Source organism: Camelus ferus, chromosome 16 (assembly GCF_009834535.1).
Source record: "Camelus ferus isolate YT-003-E chromosome 16, BCGSAC_Cfer_1.0, whole genome shotgun sequence".
NCBI classification, from domain to species: domain Eukaryota; kingdom Metazoa; phylum Chordata; class Mammalia; order Artiodactyla; family Camelidae; genus Camelus; species Camelus ferus.
In genome coordinates, this window is record NC_045711.1 from 21,059,068 (window position 1) to 21,079,371 (window position 20,304).

Sequence of the window (20,304 nt, forward strand, 5' to 3'; positions counted from 1 at the left end):
AGTGGCCCCCAGGGGGCCCCGGGGGTGGGTGGGGTGCCGCTCGGGGGCCCGTGCTCCTGGGGAGGGCAGCCAGGGGGCTGGTCTGGGCCCCCTTCTGCTGGGACGTGGGGCGCGGTGAGCAAGCTTGGGGACAGCCCCCCCCCCGCCTGGGGCTGCATGCAAAGGGGGTGGGCGTTGCTCCCCCCGGTCCTGGTACAGGCACCCGTGTGCTGGGAGGAGGGGCTTCTCCATGGTCCCTGGGATGCTTGACCCTGGACGTGGACGTGGGCTCCATTGTGCCCAAGGCCCACCCACTGCGGGGAGGGGCCACCTCTGTGGGCAGGGCTGTGAATGGGCCTTTCACTCAGGACCCTGGGGTCGGGGCAGGAGGGGCCCTGGTCCCCCGTGCCTGCAGGTTGCAGGTGCAGGCGGGGCCTCTTTTCATGTCTTCCTTGCCATGTCTCCCGTTAGCCCCATCCCAGGGCCCCCCACCAGGCTGGCTCCCCACGTGGCAGACACGGGGCCAGTGCCCCGGAGGCTGGACAGATCAGTCGTCCAGTTGGGCTTTGAACCCACACCTGCCTGATGCCTGCACTGCAGGAACCCCTGGTTGTGTCTGGAGCCTGGTGGGGGCGGTTCACCAGGCCTCAGGCCCCCGGCCCCCTCCCTGGCAGCTCCTAGGCAAGGCTCCTCCGGGAGCACTGAGAGGGGTGTCAGGCCCTGCTGGGGCTCTGTCGGCACCAGGGCCTGCTACCATGGGGATGAGCAGGTCTGCTCCCCGCCTGCTTCTAATCTGGGCCTCACCGGGCCCTGAGCGTGATGCTGCCCAGTGGGGAGTCCAGCCTTCATCATGGGCTGGGGGACCCCAAGGCAGTGGTCTGAGCCCCCAGAGCAGACCTAGGGGACCACCAGCTGCCGGGCCCAGGGCTCCAGTGAGCGTTGCTTCCCACCATCCCCCCGACCCCACCAATTAACGACGCAGGAATTTCAGGGCCCAGGGCTCCTCCTATTAAGTGGCTCAAAGGAATACCCATGGAACTCTGGAAGTGGGGGCTCCTCTGTAGGAGGCCCCCAACCTTCCAGTGGGCGACTCAGCCTGTGCTTACTCTGATGGACACTAGGAGCTGGTGTGGAGATGGGGCACCCCAGGGGACACCGCGGCCTGGGCCTGTCACCCACCCCGGCAGTGTATGTGCGAAAGAATCCTGGAGACTCAGCCTCTCTCGCTCCTTAGGGGGCTGTCTCTGGAGATTAGGGACACAGGGACCCAGAAGAAGGCAGTGATGGCCTGTTTTCTTCCATTTTTCAGCTCTGGTCTGTTTTTTGTAGTGTACGCTGCTTCTGGGCAGAGGAGAGATTGTGGGTGATGCTAGGAGGAGGGCGGCCCACCTGGGCAGCAGGTGTCACCCCTTGAAACTGTAGGGGAGGTCGGCCCAGCCAGGCACAGTCTCCCGGCCCGCAGCCTGGCTCTGTGGGCACTGCCCCTTGGGTGTGGACTCAGGACCCCTGGCCCGCCATGCCTCCTGCAGCTGCGAGGAGCACTTTGCCGTTGGCTGGCAGTCGGCACGCTCCACCTCCATCACTGCCCCGGTGTCCACTGTCAGGACTGCTGAGCCTGCCTGGGGAGACCCCAGGCCAGAGGGGGAGCAGCAGGCTGGGGCCCAGGGGGAAGAGCCTCAGGACTTAGGGCCCATCGGGACCCCTTACCCTGAATTCTGTTCAGCACCAAGGTCGGCGTTGCCCCAGGCAGCATTCCCTGGGGTCTCCAGTCCCTGGGGGCAACCCCTCACCCTTTGGGGCCCCTGGCTGCCAGGCTTGGCCCAGCCCCTGGGCCCTCCAGGAAGTTGGCGTGGGAGCAGAATTCGGGGAATCCCTTGGGGGCGCAGGCAGGGTATGAGTGGGCTCAGCAGCTCTGGCCCTTCCTCCAGGGCCTCACTGACCCTTCCTCCCCGCTGACCTCACCAGCCCAGCCTGCAGGAGAATGGCTCAGTGTGTTCCGTACGGGGCTGTGCCAAGCAGCCCCCAACAAAGGAGCCTTTGGCGTGCCTGGCGCTGGAATGCCAGCCCGAGGCAGGGGTGGGGGTACAGGCCACTCCACTGCCGTCCTCCTGATGGCCTCCGCCTCGGCCACACTGCCTGCTCAGCGTTGCCCGTGCACTGGTCCTGACTGCAGGCCCCGCTGTCTCCTGCCGGGCTTGTCCCTGTAGCTTGGGGCACAGCCTTTCCAGACCCCCTGAGAAAGATGCCTGGATGCGGCTTGCAGGCGCCCAGTTCCCCTGGGCGGCAGACCTGCTCCTGATGGTGGGAGCGGCAGGCTCAGGGCGGCTTCCCAGTATGGGCCACACAGGCAGCCCTGCGAGGGCCCAGTGAAGGTGAGAGACGGGGTGATGACGGAGGCTAAGCTGGCGTCCTGAGCCCCCTGCCCTGTTACAGTTCAGCTGCTCAAGTCTGCAGACCTGGGCCGGCACAGCCTCCTGTACCTGGAGGAGATTGGCCACGGCTGGTTCGGGAAGGTGAGCTGCTGATCCTGGGGTTGTGGGGGAGGGACTGGCACCGTGGTCCTGCCTGGCAGGTGGAGACCTGCTTCTCCTAGGAGGCTCCCCAGCCTTGGGATTCCCTCTCAAGGCTCCACCCTGCTGGGCCCCTCCCTGGGGACGTCAAGGTCCTTCAGCCCCTTAGCGGATCCTAGGATCACACTAGGATGTGCCTCTGAGTGGGCTGGGGGGTGGGGGCAGGGAGCAGCACCTTGGTGCCGGCTCCTCCCTGGCCACCAGCTGGGGTGGGACGGCGGGGCCTTCCTCACTGCGGACCCCGCAGTGCCGAGTACACCTGGGGACCTTAAGGAGACAGGCGCTGAGAGACAGTGGCACAGCCAGGAGGGCCCACCCAGGTGGGTCCCAGGACCCATTTTGCAGACGAATAAACTGAGGCACAGAGCAGGAGGACCGGCAGGGGCCGGGGGCGGAGCCTGGGGAGGGTGGAGGCTGCCCCCTGGTGACGCCTGCCCGCAGGTGTTCCTGGGGGAGGTGAACTCGGGCATCAGCAGCACGCAGGTGGTAGTGAAGGAGCTGAAGGCCAGCGCCAGCGTGCAGGAGCAGGTGCAGTTCCTGGAGGAGGCACAGCCCTACAGGTAGGCGGGTGCCGCGGGAGGGGGCGGGCGCCTGGCCGGGAGGTGGGGGCGCGGCCCGCAAACAAAGGCAAGCTCTGTGCCGTCTGGCTCCTCCCCTCCCCTGCAGAGCCAGCCCCCCTCCCCGCCCGCCCGCCCCCTCCTGCCCCGCGTGCGAGTCAGGGGGGCAGCCTGTTGGCTCCCGCAGGGCCCTGCAGCACAGCAACCTGCTCCAATGCCTGGCCCAGTGCGCCGAGGTGACGCCCTACCTGCTGGTGCTGGAGTTCTGCCCCATGGTGAGTCTCCCCCGCCTCCTTGCAGAGGGCCCTTTGCTGGGCCTCTCCCGGGGGTCCTCACACTCCCCCTCGGGAGGGGACCCCACCTCGCTAGGGAGGGTGGCTGTTGGGGCTGGGGGTCCACCGCACCCTGGGGAGGGCCCTGCTGCCCCCCCCCCCCGCCTCTGCAGCCCGGTCAGCAGGGGAGGCCCGCTCCCCTCCCTCGTTCACCACGCTTTAGTCACGGGGCTGCCCTGTGCTTGCAGCCGGCCCCTGGGGCCCCCTCCCACACCTGTAGCTCCAGCCCCAACAGGGAGGTGCCCTCCACAGACATGGGCCCCCCACCGTCTGGTTTCTGAGCCCCTGGCCCTGGCTGTGCCCTCCTGGGGCTTCCTGGGGTGTCTGGGCCCTCCTTGGTGGTGTCAGCAGGTCAGGGGTTGCCAGCAGACCCCCTGGTCACCGGTCCTGGGCTCCGTCCTGGCTGGGCGTCACTGCTGGTGTGGTCTGCCTGCCGCCCACAGCTGTTAGGTAGTGACACCTGGGCCCCCATGGTCCGTATGAGGAATGTGGCCCCACTGACTTGTTTGAGGAAGGTCCCCCCAACCTGCAGGGTCATTCTGCTGCGAGCTGGCCTCTGGGGCGGACGCAGGGGCTCCTCTGGGCAGCTTTGGGCCCTGTGCGGGGGGCTGGTGGGGGCCTTGGGCGGGCATCCGCTCCTTGCCGGCGGTGATGGCGCTGCCCTTCTCGGCAGGGAGACCTCAAGGGCTACCTGCGGAGCTGCCGGGTGGCAGAGTCCATGGCGCCCGACCCCCTGACCCTGCAGCGCATGGCCTGCGAGGTGGCCTGCGGCGTCCTGCACCTGCATCGCAACAACTACGTGCACAGGTGAGGGCACGGGCGGCCCCGGGCTCGCTGCTTGGCCCCCGCCCCTGCTCTGGGGTTGCGGGAGGCGAATTCTGTTACCTGGGTGAGCCCTTGTTCAGCCTCTGGGACCACCACGCAAGGGACCTTACTAAGAACACCAGGCGGATGGACGGTTAAGCTTAGCGACCCACACTGTTGGTCTGAGGCCCAGCCATCCTCTGTCCCCAAGGTGGTCAGTGCCACCTGGTGGCCCTACACCAGCCCCTGCTCTCTGTCTGCCTCAGGCCCGCCCGCGGGGGGGACTGACTGTCCTGCTTCCCTCCCCGGCCCCTGAAGTTGGAGAGTCGGGCCGGGGTGCCCAGCGTAGGGGGGCGTGCCAGAAGGAGTGGCGATGGACGTGGCCCCACCAGCCCCGGACCCCACACGGCCGTCCTCCCCAACAATATCCTGGTGCTGAGTGATGACACATGTGACTCCAGCATCAGTGATTTTGTTGAAGAGGGCAGCTGCCAGCGCCTGGCTTGCCCGCCCGCCCGCCGAGCCCTCCCGGCCCCTGGCACCGTCTGTGCCCCCAGCACGGCAGCACTTGGCCAGTGTGTGCTGCCCCCACGTTTGTCCCGGCCCCCGGACCCTGACACCACAGGGCCACCAGGAAGGCAGAGAGGCTGGCAGCCGGGGCCAGCAGTGGGTGGGAGACAGTGGCGGGGTGATCACACGGCTGCAGCTCAGCCCTCCACACGCCCTGCCTGGGCCCTGTGTGGGGCAGGAGCCCCGGGGCCCTCGGGACCTCAGTGTCCCCACTGATGCCTGTCTCCCCGGAGCAGAGGCCCATAGTGTGGTGGGCGGGAGGAGGCTGCAGTGCCCTCAGGCTGGCTTGCTTGCACCACCCCCCAACGCAAGCAGACTGGTGTCCAAGGAAAAGGGGGGTGGGCTGAGGTCAGGGGCAGGGGTACCAGTGAGGCAGATCACGTCCACGGAGGGCCCCAGGCTTGTGCTAGCCGTCTCTGCGCCTCATTTTCCTTGTCTGTATTGTAACATTTGAGGCTCCGTCCACGTGGACCCTCTGAGATGCCCAGTGTTGGGTGAGGGGCCGGGACTCCATGCAGGGGGTGGGGGGGACAGCCTCTCAGACGCCCCTTTCCACCCACCTACCGAGCCGAGCCCAGGATGCCACTGGCGACAAGTGGCCCAGCCCCCTGGGGGCCCTGGATGCCCCAGCCCGGCCCTGTGGCTGACCCCGCCCTCCCACCCCCAGTGACCTGGCCCTGAGGAACTGCCTGCTCACGGCCGACCTGACGGTGAAGATCGGCGACTACGGCCTGTCTCACGGCAAATACAGGGTGAGTGGGCTGGGCTGGGCCGGGTTGAGGGCGCAGGGCAGGTGCCGGGCCACAGGGTGACGGGGTCCCGCGTGCCCGCAGGAGGACTACTTCGTGACCGCTGACCAGCTGTGGGTGCCGCTGCGCTGGATCGCGCCCGAGCTGGTGGACGAGGTGCACTGCAACCTGCTGGTGGTGGACCAGACCAAGGCCAGCAACGTGTGGTAAGCGAGGTCCCGGCGGCGCCCTCGAGCACGTGGCCCATCAAAACCCAATGACTTTATTCTCACTCACGACCATCAGACCTCACGGTGGCCCTGCCTGGTGCCTGAGACAGTGTCCAGTGAGGACGCAGGATCTGCAGGCTCGAGGGGTGCTGGGGGTGCCGGGGGCTGGGTCCCACCTGCCAGCTGGCTTCCTCCCATCAGAGGGCATCCAGGCTAGCCACTCAAAGCCAGGCCGTGTGCGTGATGACGTGGGGTCTGTCCAACCCTGTCGCTCTGTAGGAGGTGGCCAAACTCGGCCCTGGGAGGGATCGTGGGGCTCTTGTGCCACCTGTCCTTGCCCAGTGCCAGTGGCCCATGGCAGCTGGGTTGGTGGGGTGGCGGGGCCTGGGGGCCCGTGGAGGAAGTCCCACTCCTCCCAGGACCTGCTGGGCTGACGCCTGGAGACGTCAGGGTCAGGTGTGGTCAGGCTGGAAAGCCTGCCGGGAGTGACAGGCTGTATGGTGAGACATGGGGCCTCGCGGTGGCACCTGTTCCCATGAGAGGGGCCTGTGGGGGCTGGGGGTCTCCTGTGACTGCAGCCTGGGGCCACCAGGCTGGGCACAGAGCAGACATTCAGGCCCAGTACTGTGGCCTCTAGAGGCTGGGCCATGGTGGTCCCGTGCCTGGCCTTGACGTGCCTCTGCTTCCCCCTCCTGCTTCCTCCGAGCGCTCCAGGCCTCCCTCTGCTCCTGACGGACCCCTCAGGGCTGGATCCATGGCCCAGCCCTGCTCCCTGAGCCTTCTGTGGCCTCCCTTAGTCTCTACCTGTGCCCCCATCACAGACACTCCATCCCCTGGTCCCCGCCTCCCCATTCACTGACCGTCCCTACTGGTGAGGGCATAGGGCTGTGTAGTGTGGGTGGTCAGGGGCAGATGGCTGTGACTAAGGCCACCATGACTTCTCTTGCCAAATCTGTCCCTCCCTCGTGCCTCGTCTCCTGGGACAGCCTGGGTTCCCTGGGAGTTGGCTGAAGCCACCACCCACTGGAAGGGTTCCAGTTGCCTTCCCCCTGCCCACTCAAACTGGCTGGGGTGTCCCTAGACTCCCCCCCCCGGGGGTGCCTGGCAGGAATGGGGGCTTCTCCAGGGCAGCCTCTGCACCTGGCAGTGTCGGCTTCACAGCAGGGGAATGGACGAGCAAATGAACAGACAGGTGGGCTTGGCTTGTGGGCGGCCAGCTGGGCTTTTATTTGTCCAGGCACCCTGGGCACGGGCTCGGGCTGGCCGTGTGGCGCAGCTGCCCGCTGACTGAAGGAGGGGGCCATCTTTTGGGAGGGGCGTCCCCAGACGCTGATGTCATGATGGGAGCTGCTTCTGGGCACCTAAGGCTGAGACCCTGTGCAGCAGTGGCATGCTGGCCAGGCAGCCCTCTGATGGCTGTCACCCCACAGGTCCCTGGGCGTGACCATCTGGGAGCTCTTTGAGCTGGGGGCACAGCCCTACCCCCACCACTCCGACCGGCAGGTGCTGGCCTACGCCGTCCGGGAGCAGCAGCTCAGGCTGCCCAAGCCCCAGCTGCAGCTGAGCCTCGCCGACCGCTGGTGAGGCCCCGCGGTGCTGGGCCGAGTGGGGGTCCCCACCTGGAAGGCCGAGACAAAAGGGGGGTGCTCCCAGTCCCCAGGGCACAGGTGGCTCCTCCTGACCACCTGGGTCTCAGTTTCTAGCTCACCCTGGCTACCCCTGGGTCAGGGGTGACCTCTGGGCCCCACCCTGTACCCACAATGGAAATACCTTCTTAACCCACAACACGAGCTCGCCTGCAGGCCGGGCGGGGAGAATCTAAGGAAAAGTGTCCTGAACACTGAGGTTCCCAAACCACCGGGCCCACCTCGGGAGATTCCCTTCACTGTCCTCAGGGGCTTTGGGGTGTGAGGAGGGGAACCCTGACCCCACGCTGAGGGCAGACTGGCTCACTCTGGGGGCGGGGTCCCGGCTGGGCGGGACCCCCGTGGGGCGGGGCCTGAGCCTGGGCATCCCTTCCCGCAGGTACGAGGTGATGCAGTTCTGCTGGCTGCAGCCGGAGCAGCGGCCCACAGCCGAGGAGGTGCACCTGCTGCTGTCCTACTTGTGCGCCAAGGGCGCCACGGAGGCAGAGGAGGAGTTCGAGCGGCGCTGGCGCTCACTACGGCCCGGTGGGGGCGGTGCGGGGCCCGGGGCGGCGGGCCTGACACTGGGGGGCGCCGGCGAGCTGGCCGCCACCTCATCCTTCCCGCTGCTAGAGCAGTTTGCCGGCGACGGCTTCCACGGGGACGGCGACGACGTGCTGACCGTGACAGAGACGAGCCGCGGCCTCAACTTTGAGTACAAGTGGGAGGCAGGCCGCGGCACCGAGGCCTTCCCGCCGCCCGGGGGCGCACTGAGTCCGGGTGGCGCTGCGCGCTTGCAGGAGCTCTGCGCCCCCGACGGCGCACCCCCTGGCGTGGTGCCCGTGCTCAGCGCGCACAGCCCGTCGGTGGGCAGTGAGTACTTCATCCGCCTGGAGGACCCGACGCCTGCCACGGGCCATGACCCTGACTGCGCCGGCTGTGCCCCCAGCACCCACGCTGCGGCCCTGCGCCCCGACGGCAGCGACCACGAAGGTGACTCTGACGGCAGTGCCGCCGCCTCGCTGGCCATGGAGCCGCTGCTGGGCCATGCGCCCCCTGTTGGCGGCCCTTGGGGCCACTGCGACTACTACCCGTGCAGGAGCCATGCCCGTGACCTGCCCTGCGCCTCGCGCTCACCCTCTCCGGGGACCTTGATGCTGGCAGAGCCCCGAGTGGAGGATACCGACTGGGGCGTGGGGGCCTTCTGCCCGCCCTTCTTTGAGGACCCCCTGGGCACATCCCCCTCAGGGAGCTCCGGGGGCCGGCTGTCCCCAGGTGGGGAGCAACCGGGGGAGGCCGAGGCACCCAGGGCTGCCCAGCACAGACACTGGAGCTCCAACGTGTCGGCCAACAACAACAGCGGCTGCCGAGCGCCAGAGCTCTGGGGCCCGGGCCGTGCAGGCAGCTACCTGGACTGCCGCTCCGGTGTGAGGCAGATACTGTGGGCTGTCCCCGAGCTGGGCCGTCCCATGGCCCCAGACGACCTCAGGGAGCCTCTCCTTGGGCCAAAGGGGGCCTCCTCTGCTCAGGAGCTGGGCCGCTGCCTTGGCCTGCCCCCTCTATATCCTGGTGAGGGCCTGGCACCTGCTCCCTGCCTCATCACCTGCCCCTGGACAGAGGCAGCCGTAAGTAGGGGTGACAGCCCCCAGGCAGAGCCCAGGCTTGCAGAGGAGGCTGAAGGCTCTGCTGGACTCCAGCTGCCCCTTCCCTCCATCCCGTCCCCATCTCAAGAGGGAGCCCCACTTCCCGCCGAGGAGGCCGGTGCCCCGCCCACCCTGCCTGCCTCGCCCACCACCACCAGCAGCCAGGCGCCTGCCACTGAGCCAGCCCGGACCCTAGACAGTGACAGCAGCTCCCCTGAGCTGGAGGCGCCAGGCAGTGAAGAGGAGGACACGGCTCAGGCCACTTCCGGTGTCTTCACCGACTTGTCCAGCGACGGCCCACGGGCTGGGAAGCCGGACGTGACACCAGCCTTCTGCTCCCTGCAGAAGCAGGTGGGGACCCCCGACTCCCTGGACTCCCCGGACATCCCATCCTCAGCCAGCAATGGTGGCGGTGAGGTCTTCAGCCCATCAGTTGTGGGCACCCCTGGAGGTCAGCCCCGAGCCCCAGACAGCGGCTACGACACGGAGAACTACGAGTCCCCGGAGTTTGTACTCAAGGAGGCGCATGAGCCCTGTGAGCCTGAGGCCTTTGGGGAGCTGGCCTCAGAAGGCGAGAGCCCCGGGCCCGAGACTCAGCTCCCCGCCTCTTTGGGTGGCCTCAGCGAGAAGACTCCCTACCGCGACTCTGCCTACTTCTCAGACCTGGACGCGGAGCCAGAGCCCCCCTTGGGCCCCGCGGAGAAGCGAGGGGGTGTCCCAGCCCCAGGGCCAGAGCCCCGCCTGGAGAGCCCGCAGGGCCCCAGGCCGCAGTCTGCACAGCCCTCCCCTGAGACTGAGGTGTCCGGGGAGGCGCAGGGCGCGGGCCCCGAGGAGGTGCCGCCACTGCCATTGCCCAAGGCCTCTTCTCTGGAGCCAAGCGCCTGCCCTGCAGGCCCCGGGCTAGAGCCTCCCTGGCCCCAAGACCCAGCCCAGGTGCTGCCTGTGCCCAGCCCTGGGCAGTCTAAGATTTTCCTGCTGACCCCAGTCCCAGCAAACTCAGAAGGCCACTGCCCTGAGCTCCAGGAAGCCCCGGGACTGCTGTCCGGGTCGGGCCTGCAGGAAAGGACAGGGGGCCCAGGTGTCCCCCGAACCCCACTCTGCTTGGCCCTGCCGGGATTCCCCGCAGCTCCGGGGGGCCGGCGGGAGGAGGAGGAGGACAGCGAGGACAGCGACGAGTCGGACGAGGAGCTTCGCTGCTACAGCATCCAGGAGCCAAGTGAGGAGAGCGAGGAGGAGGCACCGCCGGTCCCCGTGGTGGTGGCGGAGAGCCAGAGCGCTCGCAACCTGCGCAGCCTGCTCAAGATGCCCAGCCTGCTGTCCGAGGCCTTCTGCGAGGACCTGGAGCGCAAGAAGAAAGCCGTGTCCTTTTTCGACGACGTCACGGTCTACCTCTTCGACCAGGTGGGCGGCCGCCGCGGGCTCTGCGCGGGGGTGAGGGTCCTTGGCAGGACGGAAGCGGTGGGAGACACGTGCTGCTCTGTTCCTCCAGGAAAGCCCCACCCGGGAGCTCGGGGACCCCTTCCCCGGGGCCAAGGAGTCGCCCCCCGCGTTCCTGGCTGGCAGCCCGGGATCCCCGAGCGCCCCCGGCCGACCGCGCCTGGTTGACCGCTCCCCAGACGGGTCCGTGGCGGAAGAGGGTGAGCTGGGGGCGGGACGATGTGGCAGGGGGCGGGGCAACACGGGTGGGGGTGTGTCCGATTGTGCTGGAGGCGGGGCGAGGGGGCGGGGCCGTGCTGTGGTGTCATGCGCCGGGCGCGGCCTCCCCCACGAGCTCGGCGGTTGCCAATGACAGTGGGCTCCTTACAGGCAGAGGGTTCGAGTGGGACTCCGGCCTCCCGCCGTCGCTGGCCATGGAGTCCGCCCCGCCTGCCGCGTCCCCCAAGCCGGCCACGCCGGGCCCTTTCTCACGCTTCGCCGTCTCGCCCGCGCCCGCCTCTCGCTTCTCCATCACGCACGTTTCCGACTCGGATGCCGACTCCTTGGGAGGTGAGGCTGCAGCGGGGCTGGCAGGGGGTACTGCGTTGGGACAGTGGCGAGGGTGGCCTAGAGGGGCACCTGCAGGTCGTGAGGCCCTGCGCTTATTTCCGGCCTTCTGGACAAACTCAGGTTTCAGATGGGGAAACAGGAGCGCTTGGCCCCCCACCAGGCCTGCTTGCTCTGGCCACCTTGGTGCATGGCCTCGCCTTCCTGGGGAGATGCAGTGCCCTGCGCACAGCTGGCCCAGCACGCCGGGACCTAGGCTGAATGCTGCCTGGCTCTCCTCTACCTCCTCCAAAGGCCCCAGTCCACTGAGTGCCCTGCTCTCTGATAGCCCCCAAACCTGTGGCAGCCTCTCCCACAAGAACTTTCCCAGTGCCCACGGGTCTGCCGCATCCACTCCGCCCTCCCCAGCACATCTCAGACCTGATGGCCCTTGCCCACAAGAGCTGGTGGTGGTAGTGGCTCAGGTGCTCAAGTGGGGCCCTACTCAGAGGCCTTAGCTTACTCTCCCTCCAAGCTCCACTCCTGTTAGCCTCAGACCAGGTGGGCTCTTTCCTACCCAGTTGCCCCTCTCCCTCATTCTACTAGGTTTTCCTGAGATGCTCCTGGCCATCTTTTCCCCAGGCAGACCCAGCCCCTCCCCTCCCCTCCCCTGCTGCCCTTGGCCTGTGACTGCAGCCTCCAGTGAAGGCTTGTCCCTGTCACACTGTGTGCCCTTAATAGATGTCTGAACAGAGAAACGGCATCCGAAGGTGGGTGTGTGACCCTGGCCAGCCCAGCCCTGTGTGGGTCTGTTTCCCCACCTGTAAGGACTCAGGGCGGGTGCTGAGCTTTGCCGGGCCTGGGCCCTGGTGGGCAGAGTAACAGTCCTTCGACAGGCAGGCAGGCAGGCCTGCTGCAGCCCCAGGCGGGGACTGAGGTTGGGGGAGGGGGTCCTGGGGGGAGGGGACGCCGGCTATCCCGCATCTCCCCACATGCTCATGGGGCACCTTCTGTTTGCCAGGCCATGCAGCAGGGGCTGGGGGCAGCTGTCAAGAGGCTTGAGGCCCGCGTGGTCCCCCGTTGGAGCCCCTGCTGGTCCTCCCGGCAGCAGCGAGGATGGTGCCCACGAGTGGGGGGACCTCGATTCTGGCAGCAGTCAGCAGCAGCTTCCAGGGCTTCGCTGGTCCTCGCAGCCCCTGCAGGCGCGGCGCAGGAGAGGCCCCCACCCTGGCCCTGGGTGGTGGAGCAGCTGTGCCCGCCAGCCCCGCGCTTCTTTGCGGGCAGGATCTGTCCTGGACACTCGGTTTGCTGCTAGTTCCTGGGATGCTCTGCAGCCCCAGGCCGCTCCCCCTTGCCCCCCCGCTGTCAGGGGACCTCGCACGCCCTGCCCACCGGGTCCTGCAGTGCACTGCAGGCCACTGTGTCCTCACCCCATCTGCCGGTTCAGGGTTCCTCAGTGCAAGAAAAGGACCCCAGGCTCTGGTGCCCCGGCTCCTAGCCTGCAGCTCTCTCCTCTCCACTGAATCAGCTAGACCCGTAAGCTCCCTCCCCACCGGGTCCAGGGCCGCTCCTGCCTGGGCTCTGTGAGTGGGCCAAGCTGGGGGGCTTCCTGGCCCCAGTCCTGCCGCCGTGGCCCTGGTCTATTGGTGCCCGAGGCTGGCTAGTGTGCGCAGCTCCCCTCTGCAGAGCTCTGTCCAGCCTCGCCCAGCTGCCAAAGGAAAGTGGGTGGTTCACCCCATGGTCAGTGTCGGGGGTTCCTGTGGGAAGGGGTGCTGGGAGGGAGGGTGGGGCAGGGCAGCCCAGGGACTATTTTTGTAACCGCTGTGGAGCGAATGGAAATGAGATGCTTTTAAGTTATTGTTGCCAAAGAGACAAAGTTTATTGTTGCTCGGGGGCGTGGGTGGGGATGTCCGGGGTCTGTGCTGTCTTACTAGTTTGAGGCTTAGGATGCTGGTGTGATTGTCTTGTTCCTTTTTTGTTTGTTTTTTAAGAGAAATCAAAGCTAAGGGAAAAAAAAGCCTTCATGCCAAGCGTTTTTCTTTTGGGAGTCTGCAGCTACAGCCCTGGGCAGGAGGGGGCATGGGCCGAACCGGGGTCGGGGTACAGGAGGGAGCCCCCCAGGTGGAGGGAAGCGGTGGCCTAGGCCCCAGATGTACCCGAGCTGGAGGTCCTCCCAGAACAAGGGTGGGGTCCGGCCCCTGCAGCCCTCTCTTCGTGTCTGGAAGGTGGCCCTGCCTAAGTAAGGAGGGGGGCCCACCCCACAGGCCTCTCTGGGGAGCTCTCGCCTCCACCTTTCCAGGGCTTTCCCTAGCCCGCAGCAGGGTGAGCCGGGAAGGAGAGTTTTAAGGAGTTGGGGTTTCTAGGCACCCCTACCTGGCCTGTCTCCATCTTCTGCAAAGTGAGACCTCTGCTCACCTGGGCCCCCACCCCCTCTGCTTCGTGTCCTGGGGTGTGGGCTGCAGGTGGCTCAGGGCTCCAGTGCCCCTCCCTGGAGGACCTGGGAGAAGCAGGCACACGCTGCCTGGACCTTCTCCCTAGGTAAGGACTGCTGTCACCAGCGTGGTCAGCAGGGCTGTTATCACAGCCACAAATGTTAAATAGCACGGATCCAATGAAGTTCCAAAATCTTGTATTTCAACTGAAATATAGAAGCAGCTAGGGCAGGGAGGGAGGCCCACCCAGGAATCCTGGAGCAGAACCCCCCCAATGGTACACAGCTTGGGGACAAACAAGGCCATAGCACCACCCACCCACCCCGGGGCCAGGGAGGGGCACTGGGGGCCCTCAGCCAGGTCTGGATGGGTGTTAGGCCTGGGCAGGGAGAAGCTGGATGGAGGCCCCCTAAAACTGCCAGCAGGCGTAGGGAGGCCCAGCAGAGCCCAGAGCGAGGGTCTGCCAGAAAAGTTAAGTGCTCATAGTAAATCCATCTTCCAAAGGGTGGCAGGCTCTTCTCCTGCCCCCATCCCGCCCGCAGGCTAACACAGGTGGGCAGCCTCTTTGCTAACCAGGCAGGGGTGCCCCTCATGGCTACGAGCTGACAGGGTGGCCTTCCTGCACCCCGGGAGCTGGCTCTGGGGATTGGCCCTCCTCACTCTCCTCTGCCATGGCCAGGTGCCACCTCCTGACCCTGGAGGGACAGCCGGGGCCCAGCCCAGGCCAGACTGAGGTGAGGCGGGAGGAGGAGGGCCTTGCAGATTTCCAGGTCAGGGCGGGGAAGGAGGGGCCCCATGGGCAGCGGGTGCAGAGGTGGCCTTCAGCTGAGGAGGGGAGCAGACCTGTCATTGGTCACCGTCGGCTTCAGCTGGACACTGGCAAAGGGGTTCCTGCGGAGAGAAGAGGAGAGCGTGTCAGAGAGGGATGCTGCGAGTACTGCCCTACGCCCTGTGGGCAACCACCACCTGGACCCAATGGCCAGCTTCTGAGCTAAGAGCCGGTGGGCAGCGGAGGCTGCGAGAGAGCCAGGAAGGGGAGCCATCGGCAAGGCCAGCTAGCCCTCAGTGCACACCCTCCACTCCCTCTACATGCACCCCACCTCGAACTGCGCACCCTCCCAGGGCAGGGTGGGTGGGTGGGCGTGGGGGGCAGCCCGCTGCACCCTCCCCACCTGCCCCAGGGGCTGGGCCTTCCCCCCGAGACTGGGGCAGCCCCCGAGCTACGTGCACCGCCCCACAAGGCCCAGCGTCCCCCCACCGTTTGCCCGAGAACAGCAGCTGAGCCGACTGCAAGGACGCGGCTGTCGACACACAGGTACACGGACACAGTGCAGCAGACCACAGCAGCCCAGCCCATGCAGCCCGGGCCTGGAAGGTGGCGGGAGCCTCAGCCTGCCCCACGCCCACACGACACAGATGACACACAGGCACACGGGCAGTGACGGGGCTGGCAGGGCGGCTGCCGCAGGTCCCTGCAGAGGGCCCACTGCCTCCTTCGAGGGGAGCCACACCCGCCCCAGTGCCAAGGCTGCAGCTGACGGACAGATGGACGTGCCAGACAAGAGGTTTAGATGGACTGGATGAGCACGGGGTGGGGCCGGCACCCGGCCTGCTGCTCAGGGAAGCCCCTTCTCGGCTTCCCTGGTTGGCGCAGAGGACCTGCCCAAGGGGACTGCACAGGACAGCAGGCTAGGGGACATCGGACAGCCCCAAGATGACAGCACAGATGGCACGTGGGACACGGAAGGCTCGGCACAGACGGGGCCGTGTTCCCGGCGCAGCAGTGGGCTCCGGAGCCATTACCTGCAGCCTCTGGCGTGGCCGGGCGTCCAGGGAACTGGGCGGGCGGGCGCTCCATCCAGGGGCCCCAGAAGAGAGCACGTGGAGTGGGCACCCCGAGTTTGCCTGAGGACTTAGTGTTTTCTGGAAAACTGAGGCACTTTGGGGCTGTCTTTAAAAGGATAAACTAGCGAGAGAAGACTAACCCCAGCATGCAGCTTCTGTGTCTCCAAGACGATGCCTGAAGGTCCAGCAGCACGGACCACGTCGGCTCCCGCCCCCGGCTCAGGGCCCCTCCATCCTGGTGTGCAGGCCCTTCCAGCCTGGGGCTCCCTCCCTCAGGGCCTGGCTCCGGCTGTGCAGATGTGCTTCGGCTCCACTGACCGTGGACAGCTGCCTGCAGGCTCTGAAGCCGAGGATCCACTGTGACCAGTGATGTCTGGCCCAGGACGGCATGGAGGGCAGCCCTGCCCCAGCTGCCCTCTTGACTGGGCTCTGGTTCCAGAGGAGGGCTCCAGGCCCTTGGTTGTCCCCAGGCAGGGTCATGGTAGGAGGCCTTGGGGGACTAGAAATGGGGCAGGCTTGTCCATCCAGAGTTGGGAACCAGCCGAGGAAGGGACCCAGGGAACGGAGGACGGTGCCTGTGTTAGCAGGAGCTGGGGGCAGAATGTGGCCGAGTGTCCTGACGTGCCCTCTTTCTCACCAGAAAGGTCTGGGGGCAAACCCACGTTGTCACTTGAGGTCAGATCTTCCTGAAGTGACTGGCCTCTGATCCACACTTATCTCCTCCCCCAAAACAGTGACCAAAGCAGCACATGCCATCCACACTGGGCTCTGAGGAAGCAGGCGGTGGCTGCGAATACTCCAGGATCTGGAGTAACTGCCACCATAGACCCATGGGTGGGACACTCCCACCCTCAGCACCACACAGAGGGCAAGGCCCCCTTGGGTGCCCACCACCATCTGGAACATTCTGTCAAAGATCAGGCTCATGAGCTACCCTAAGGAGGGTGCCTGCCTTGGCCCCAGGCTGGGGGCCGGGGTCAACTCTGGGATGGCAGCACAGGACAAGACTTGGACCTGAGGCCACCGCAGACCCTCCCATCCTGCAGCTGTCACTGCCGGGCGATGGACGCCAGGGCCACGCCTTCCTCCCGAAACAGTCAGGGGGTGATCCGCAGTGAACCACCAAACACAGGACGAGATCTTGTGCCCAAAGAAAGCCAAAGGAGGACGTCCGAGTGTGCGAGGCTCAGACTGTAAGGAGGTCGGGGCTCCTGCCCTGGGGGTCACCGGGCACTTCGGCAGAGGAACATGGGGAGTGGGCTCTGTCCCCGGCTGTTGAGAGACTCCGAGCAGCGATGCGGGGGTGACAGTCGCTTTTGCAGAGGATGCATTTGCTCCTGAGGTGGGGGCCGGCCTGGAGTCTCTGGCGTGGCAAAGGCAGGCAGTAGCTGGATCCCTCACCGGGAAGGGCTCTCCCCACGGCCCGGTCCTCTGCAGACTCCCGCAGGTCCAGGCTCAGGCTCACTGGGGGTCTGGGGCGACCACCTAGGGTTCTCTTCTGGATCCACTACTTGAGTGAGAAATGGGGCGGTTCTGAGAGCAGCCAAGGCGCAGCTCGGGTCCTGCGGTGACTCTGAGCGGAGGAGCGACAAGTGGTTACACGTGGACTTCGACATTATCTCAGATGGTTTCCTCTCAACACGTGTCTTCCACGACTTCCGGACGTCGGCCCTTCTGAACGTGTCATTCTTGTCCCCACCGCCGTCCCAGGGCTGCACACTCAGGCACAGCCGAGCGGGGCGCCTCAAACAAGCGGAGGGACTTCCGATGTGCCTGCCCCTGGTACAGGCATCAGGGCAGGCAGCCCCACGTGCTGAGTGCAGCCCCGCCCGCCGTGCCCCCCGGGGCTCTGCCCTGCACCCAGGAGTGGGGCTCTAGGCAGATACTGCACCAGCCTTCCTGAGCCTTCCCCCTTCCAGTACCCCCAGGGGGTGACAGCCGGGCCCCTGCAGCAAGGAGGGACCGGGGGGGCGGGAGATGCAGGCCCCTCGGAGCATCTCAGACGAGGGACAGGGGCAAGGGAGGAGGCTGGCCCAGGACACCCACTACTGAGCTAGGGTCCAAGTCATTTCCACTCTGTCCCCCAGGTTCAGGAGCACTTATCTCCAGAATTCTCCAGCACTCGTACCGCAGCTCAAGAAAAAGGCCACAGCAGGAGGGCGAGGTCCAGTATCTGCTGGAGGGGCCCGGCCGCCTGCAGAGAGGACGGCACCGTGCGACGCCCCCGGGAGGGGGAGGGACCACCGCCTCCGTAAAGGGCCACCTGCCAGACTTCGTGTTCAGGGCTGGGGTATGGCGGAGAGGCGGCAGTGCCACCTGACCCAGAGCCAGGGGCCCCAACTCCCGCCAGCCGTTGGCGCTTGCTTCCCAGGGAGGGCAGGGAAGGGCCCCTCAGCAGGTGGGGGCTGAGACTGGCCTGGAGAGTCTAACGCAGCCCCTTGGAGCCACGCTGGGGTGGAGGCAAGACGGGCCGGACAGAGCTGCCACATCCACCCGTCCCCTGCAGGGCAGCTGTGGGCGCCTGCTCAGACCTGCCTGTGGCTCTCACCTGGGCACAAGCCATGGCGCTGTCCCCATCCACTCCCTTGTCTCCCCGGCCCCCAAGGAGCTCTGATACTCACCAACCTGGGAGACGGCCAGGCCCGAGGGGACCGGTCCGGGGGGCACTAGGCCAAAGGAGCCCAAAGCCGGCTTCGCAGCTGATCACCAGGCTCCACCCTGATTGTGGCCGAAGCACCCCGCGGAGGCAGGAGGGAACCCAGACGGGGCCGGGCCAGGTCTGCACGCTTCCAGAAGGAGGAAAGCCCAAGGAGAGACCCAAGGCAAGCGCAGGCTGGGGGCCAGAGCAGAGGCGGGCTCAGCAGCCCCGCAGGCCCCACCCCGGCCGAGATCAGGGGCCTCTGGAGCTGCTGGGAACACAGACCGACCAGCACAAGAAGCCACGACAACTTACTAACTCTAGTAGGGGCGGCTCAAAATCTGGCCACTTCCACATCGGCACTGCAAGGAAACACAAGGCTTGGTTGGTGTGAGCGGAACGGGCGGGAGTGAGGTCTGAGGACACGCAGGGCCAGACCGGATGGAGGGTGGGGGCAGGAGACACCGGCTGCAGGGCGGAGCTGGCTCTCCAGCCCTTCGGAGGGAGGAGGTAGCAAGGAGCAGGGCTGCTCAGGCAGGGCGTCCCCAGACCAGCCCTTGTGGCTCTCACCCAGGGCAGGGCGTCCCCAGGCGGCCCCCAGGGAGAGCCGCACTGGCTGGCACCGGCTGTACCTCGGTTATTCTGTGGACGATACACGCGTCGGGGCTGAAAAGAGGCACCACACCCAACTCGGTGCAATAAATAAAACTTTTATTCAAACAACTGCAGCACAGGGCACAATTCAGATTAAAAAAAAAAAAAAAAGAGGAAAGGAAACAAGTATTTTCAGCGCTTTACGTCTTCACACAGCCGCGGTTTTGTGTCTACGTCCTTCCACTGCGCGTGGAATCCCTGGGTTTGAGGTCTCTCAGCAGAGCTAGAACGCCGACGCAGAAGGTTCTTTTTACACAGGTCCGTGCTCTGGCTTGTTTTTCCCTTAGTTATAAAACGGGCTCTGCCTGGAGCTGCTCTCCTCACAAACGCTACCAGCCACGTCCGAGCCCACGGGAGGGGCGGGAGGCTTTTGCGAAGTCACACCAGAAAGAGGAGCATCTGAAGTTTCGCGGGGCCGCGCCCTCGCTCCCTTCCCAGGGTCAGGGTGTGGAGACGCAAGGCCAGGGGCTGCTCCGAAGCCGCCGAGACACAGGGGACACGAGCGCGCCGATGGAGGGGGCAGGGACCACCTGCGCCACTGGGCCAGCCTCGTGCCCCTGCCCCGTGCAGCTGAGACTCCATCACAGGCTGGTTAAAGAAACATTTCTAGAACTCGTAGGCTTGGGGCTGGTCTCTGGAGGTCCTTGGAATGTCCGAGTGCGGCCAGACCCCTCCACGCCAGTTCACCGTGTGGTCACTGTGCCCCAAGGCTGGCGCCGCGCTCTGTCTGTACACTGTCAGACGGCGTCGGGGCAGCACGCCCTCCGGAGCCCGGCCTGGGCGGCGGGCAGGGCCGGGCCGGGGCTGCGGCCTCCCTCACAGGAGCGGCCAGCTTCCTCAGGAGGCTTCCCGGGCTCAGCCGAACCCCTCTCTGGGCGCGGCCCTGGAAGGGTGCCCCCCGCACTCCGCCCATCCCGACAGGTGCCAGCGTGTGCTGGGGGATCAGATGCAGAGATAACAGTACGTACACCGGAGTCCATGCAGATCTGTTTTTTTTCAGGAAAAGTTCTTTTCCCGTTTTTCTTTTTTTTTTTTTTAATGATTTTTTTTTTCAAACTTTAGACCCGGCTCTTGCTGAGCCTTTGAAAAGGGACAGCGCGTCATGAACACGGCAGGCGGGGAGCAGCGGCGAGGACGCCTCACCCGCGCCACCCGGCGGCAGTTCCCTCCTGGCGGGACACACGGGAGGGGCGTGTAAACACGGGGTGCAGAGGTGGGGCAGCACCATGGACCCTGGGGGATCACAGAGTCTGGGGGCACCAACCAAAAGGCAGGGAGCGGGGCCGGTGGGAGAGAAACACCACCCAGGAGAAACCAACGGCGCCAAGGTGTAAACCGGTGAGGCCAGGCAGACGGGGCGCAGGGGCGGGAGCGCTTCTGGGCAGCAGCTGCCGGCGTCAGCGTCCTCACACTGTGGACACCAGCGTGCCGCTGCCGCTGCGGAACAAAGCACAGGACGGCTGCTGGGCACACGCCGCCCCGCCGCGGCCCTCGGCTGCTCAGGGTCGGCTGGCCACCGGCCCTGGGGGCAGGGGCAGGAGACCCCCGGAGCCAGGACAAGGGCTGGGCCCAGGTCGGGGCCCCAGGAGGCAGTGGCACCGAGCTGCCGGTGTGGGCTGGTTTTCGGGGGATGAGCTGGGGGGGAGGCGAACCCCCTCCTGGCTGATAGTGGATAAGGCGGGTCGACGCCGGGAAGGACGAGCAGGGCCACAGGGTGAAGGGGCTCCTGCTGTGC

The 20,304-nt window shown here is 66.3% G+C and overlaps 2 protein-coding genes across 29 annotated transcripts in view; one reads left to right on the forward strand and one right to left on the reverse strand.

The window, feature by feature from the left end:
* AATK (apoptosis associated tyrosine kinase) overlaps window positions 1-13,019 on the forward strand; it is a 33,896-nt gene extending 20,877 nt beyond the window's left edge. For 7 of the 16 annotated variants that reach the window (XM_032456609.1, XM_032456595.1, XM_032456607.1 and 4 more), the window contains 11 exons: window positions 2,413-2,492; window positions 2,991-3,109; window positions 3,216-3,381; window positions 4,112-4,245; window positions 5,480-5,564; window positions 5,646-5,767; window positions 7,201-7,350; window positions 7,796-10,439; window positions 10,528-10,658; window positions 10,845-11,024; window positions 12,022-13,019. In XM_032456609.1, the coding sequence (XP_032312500.1) occupies window positions 2,413-2,492; window positions 2,991-3,109; window positions 3,216-3,381; window positions 4,112-4,245; window positions 5,480-5,564; window positions 5,646-5,767; window positions 7,201-7,350; window positions 7,796-10,439; window positions 10,528-10,658; window positions 10,845-11,024; window positions 12,022-12,523 (4,313 nt within the window). In that variant the 3' untranslated portion in view covers window positions 12,524-13,019. Of the gene's footprint in view, window positions 1-2,412; window positions 2,493-2,521; window positions 2,870-2,990; window positions 3,110-3,215; window positions 3,382-4,111; window positions 4,246-5,479; window positions 5,565-5,645; window positions 5,768-7,200; window positions 7,351-7,795; window positions 10,440-10,527; window positions 10,676-10,844; window positions 11,025-11,144; window positions 11,771-12,021 lie in introns of those variants that run through there. The other 9 variants (XM_032456600.1, XM_032456598.1, XM_032456601.1 and 6 more) reach the window with 9 other exon arrangements.
* The window catches only part of BAIAP2 (BAR/IMD domain containing adaptor protein 2), a 60,590-nt gene continuing 53,140 nt past the window's right edge, over window positions 12,855-20,304 (reverse strand). For 3 of the 13 annotated variants that reach the window (XM_032456619.1, XM_032456617.1, XM_032456615.1), the window contains 2 exons: window positions 18,231-18,277; window positions 13,645-14,323 (listed from right to left, as the gene is read on the reverse strand). In XM_032456619.1, coding sequence (XP_032312510.1) covers window positions 18,250-18,277 — 28 coding nt within the window. In that variant the 3' untranslated portion in view covers window positions 13,645-14,323; window positions 18,231-18,249. The other 10 variants (XR_004311591.1, XR_004311587.1, XR_004311589.1 and 7 more) reach the window with 8 other exon arrangements.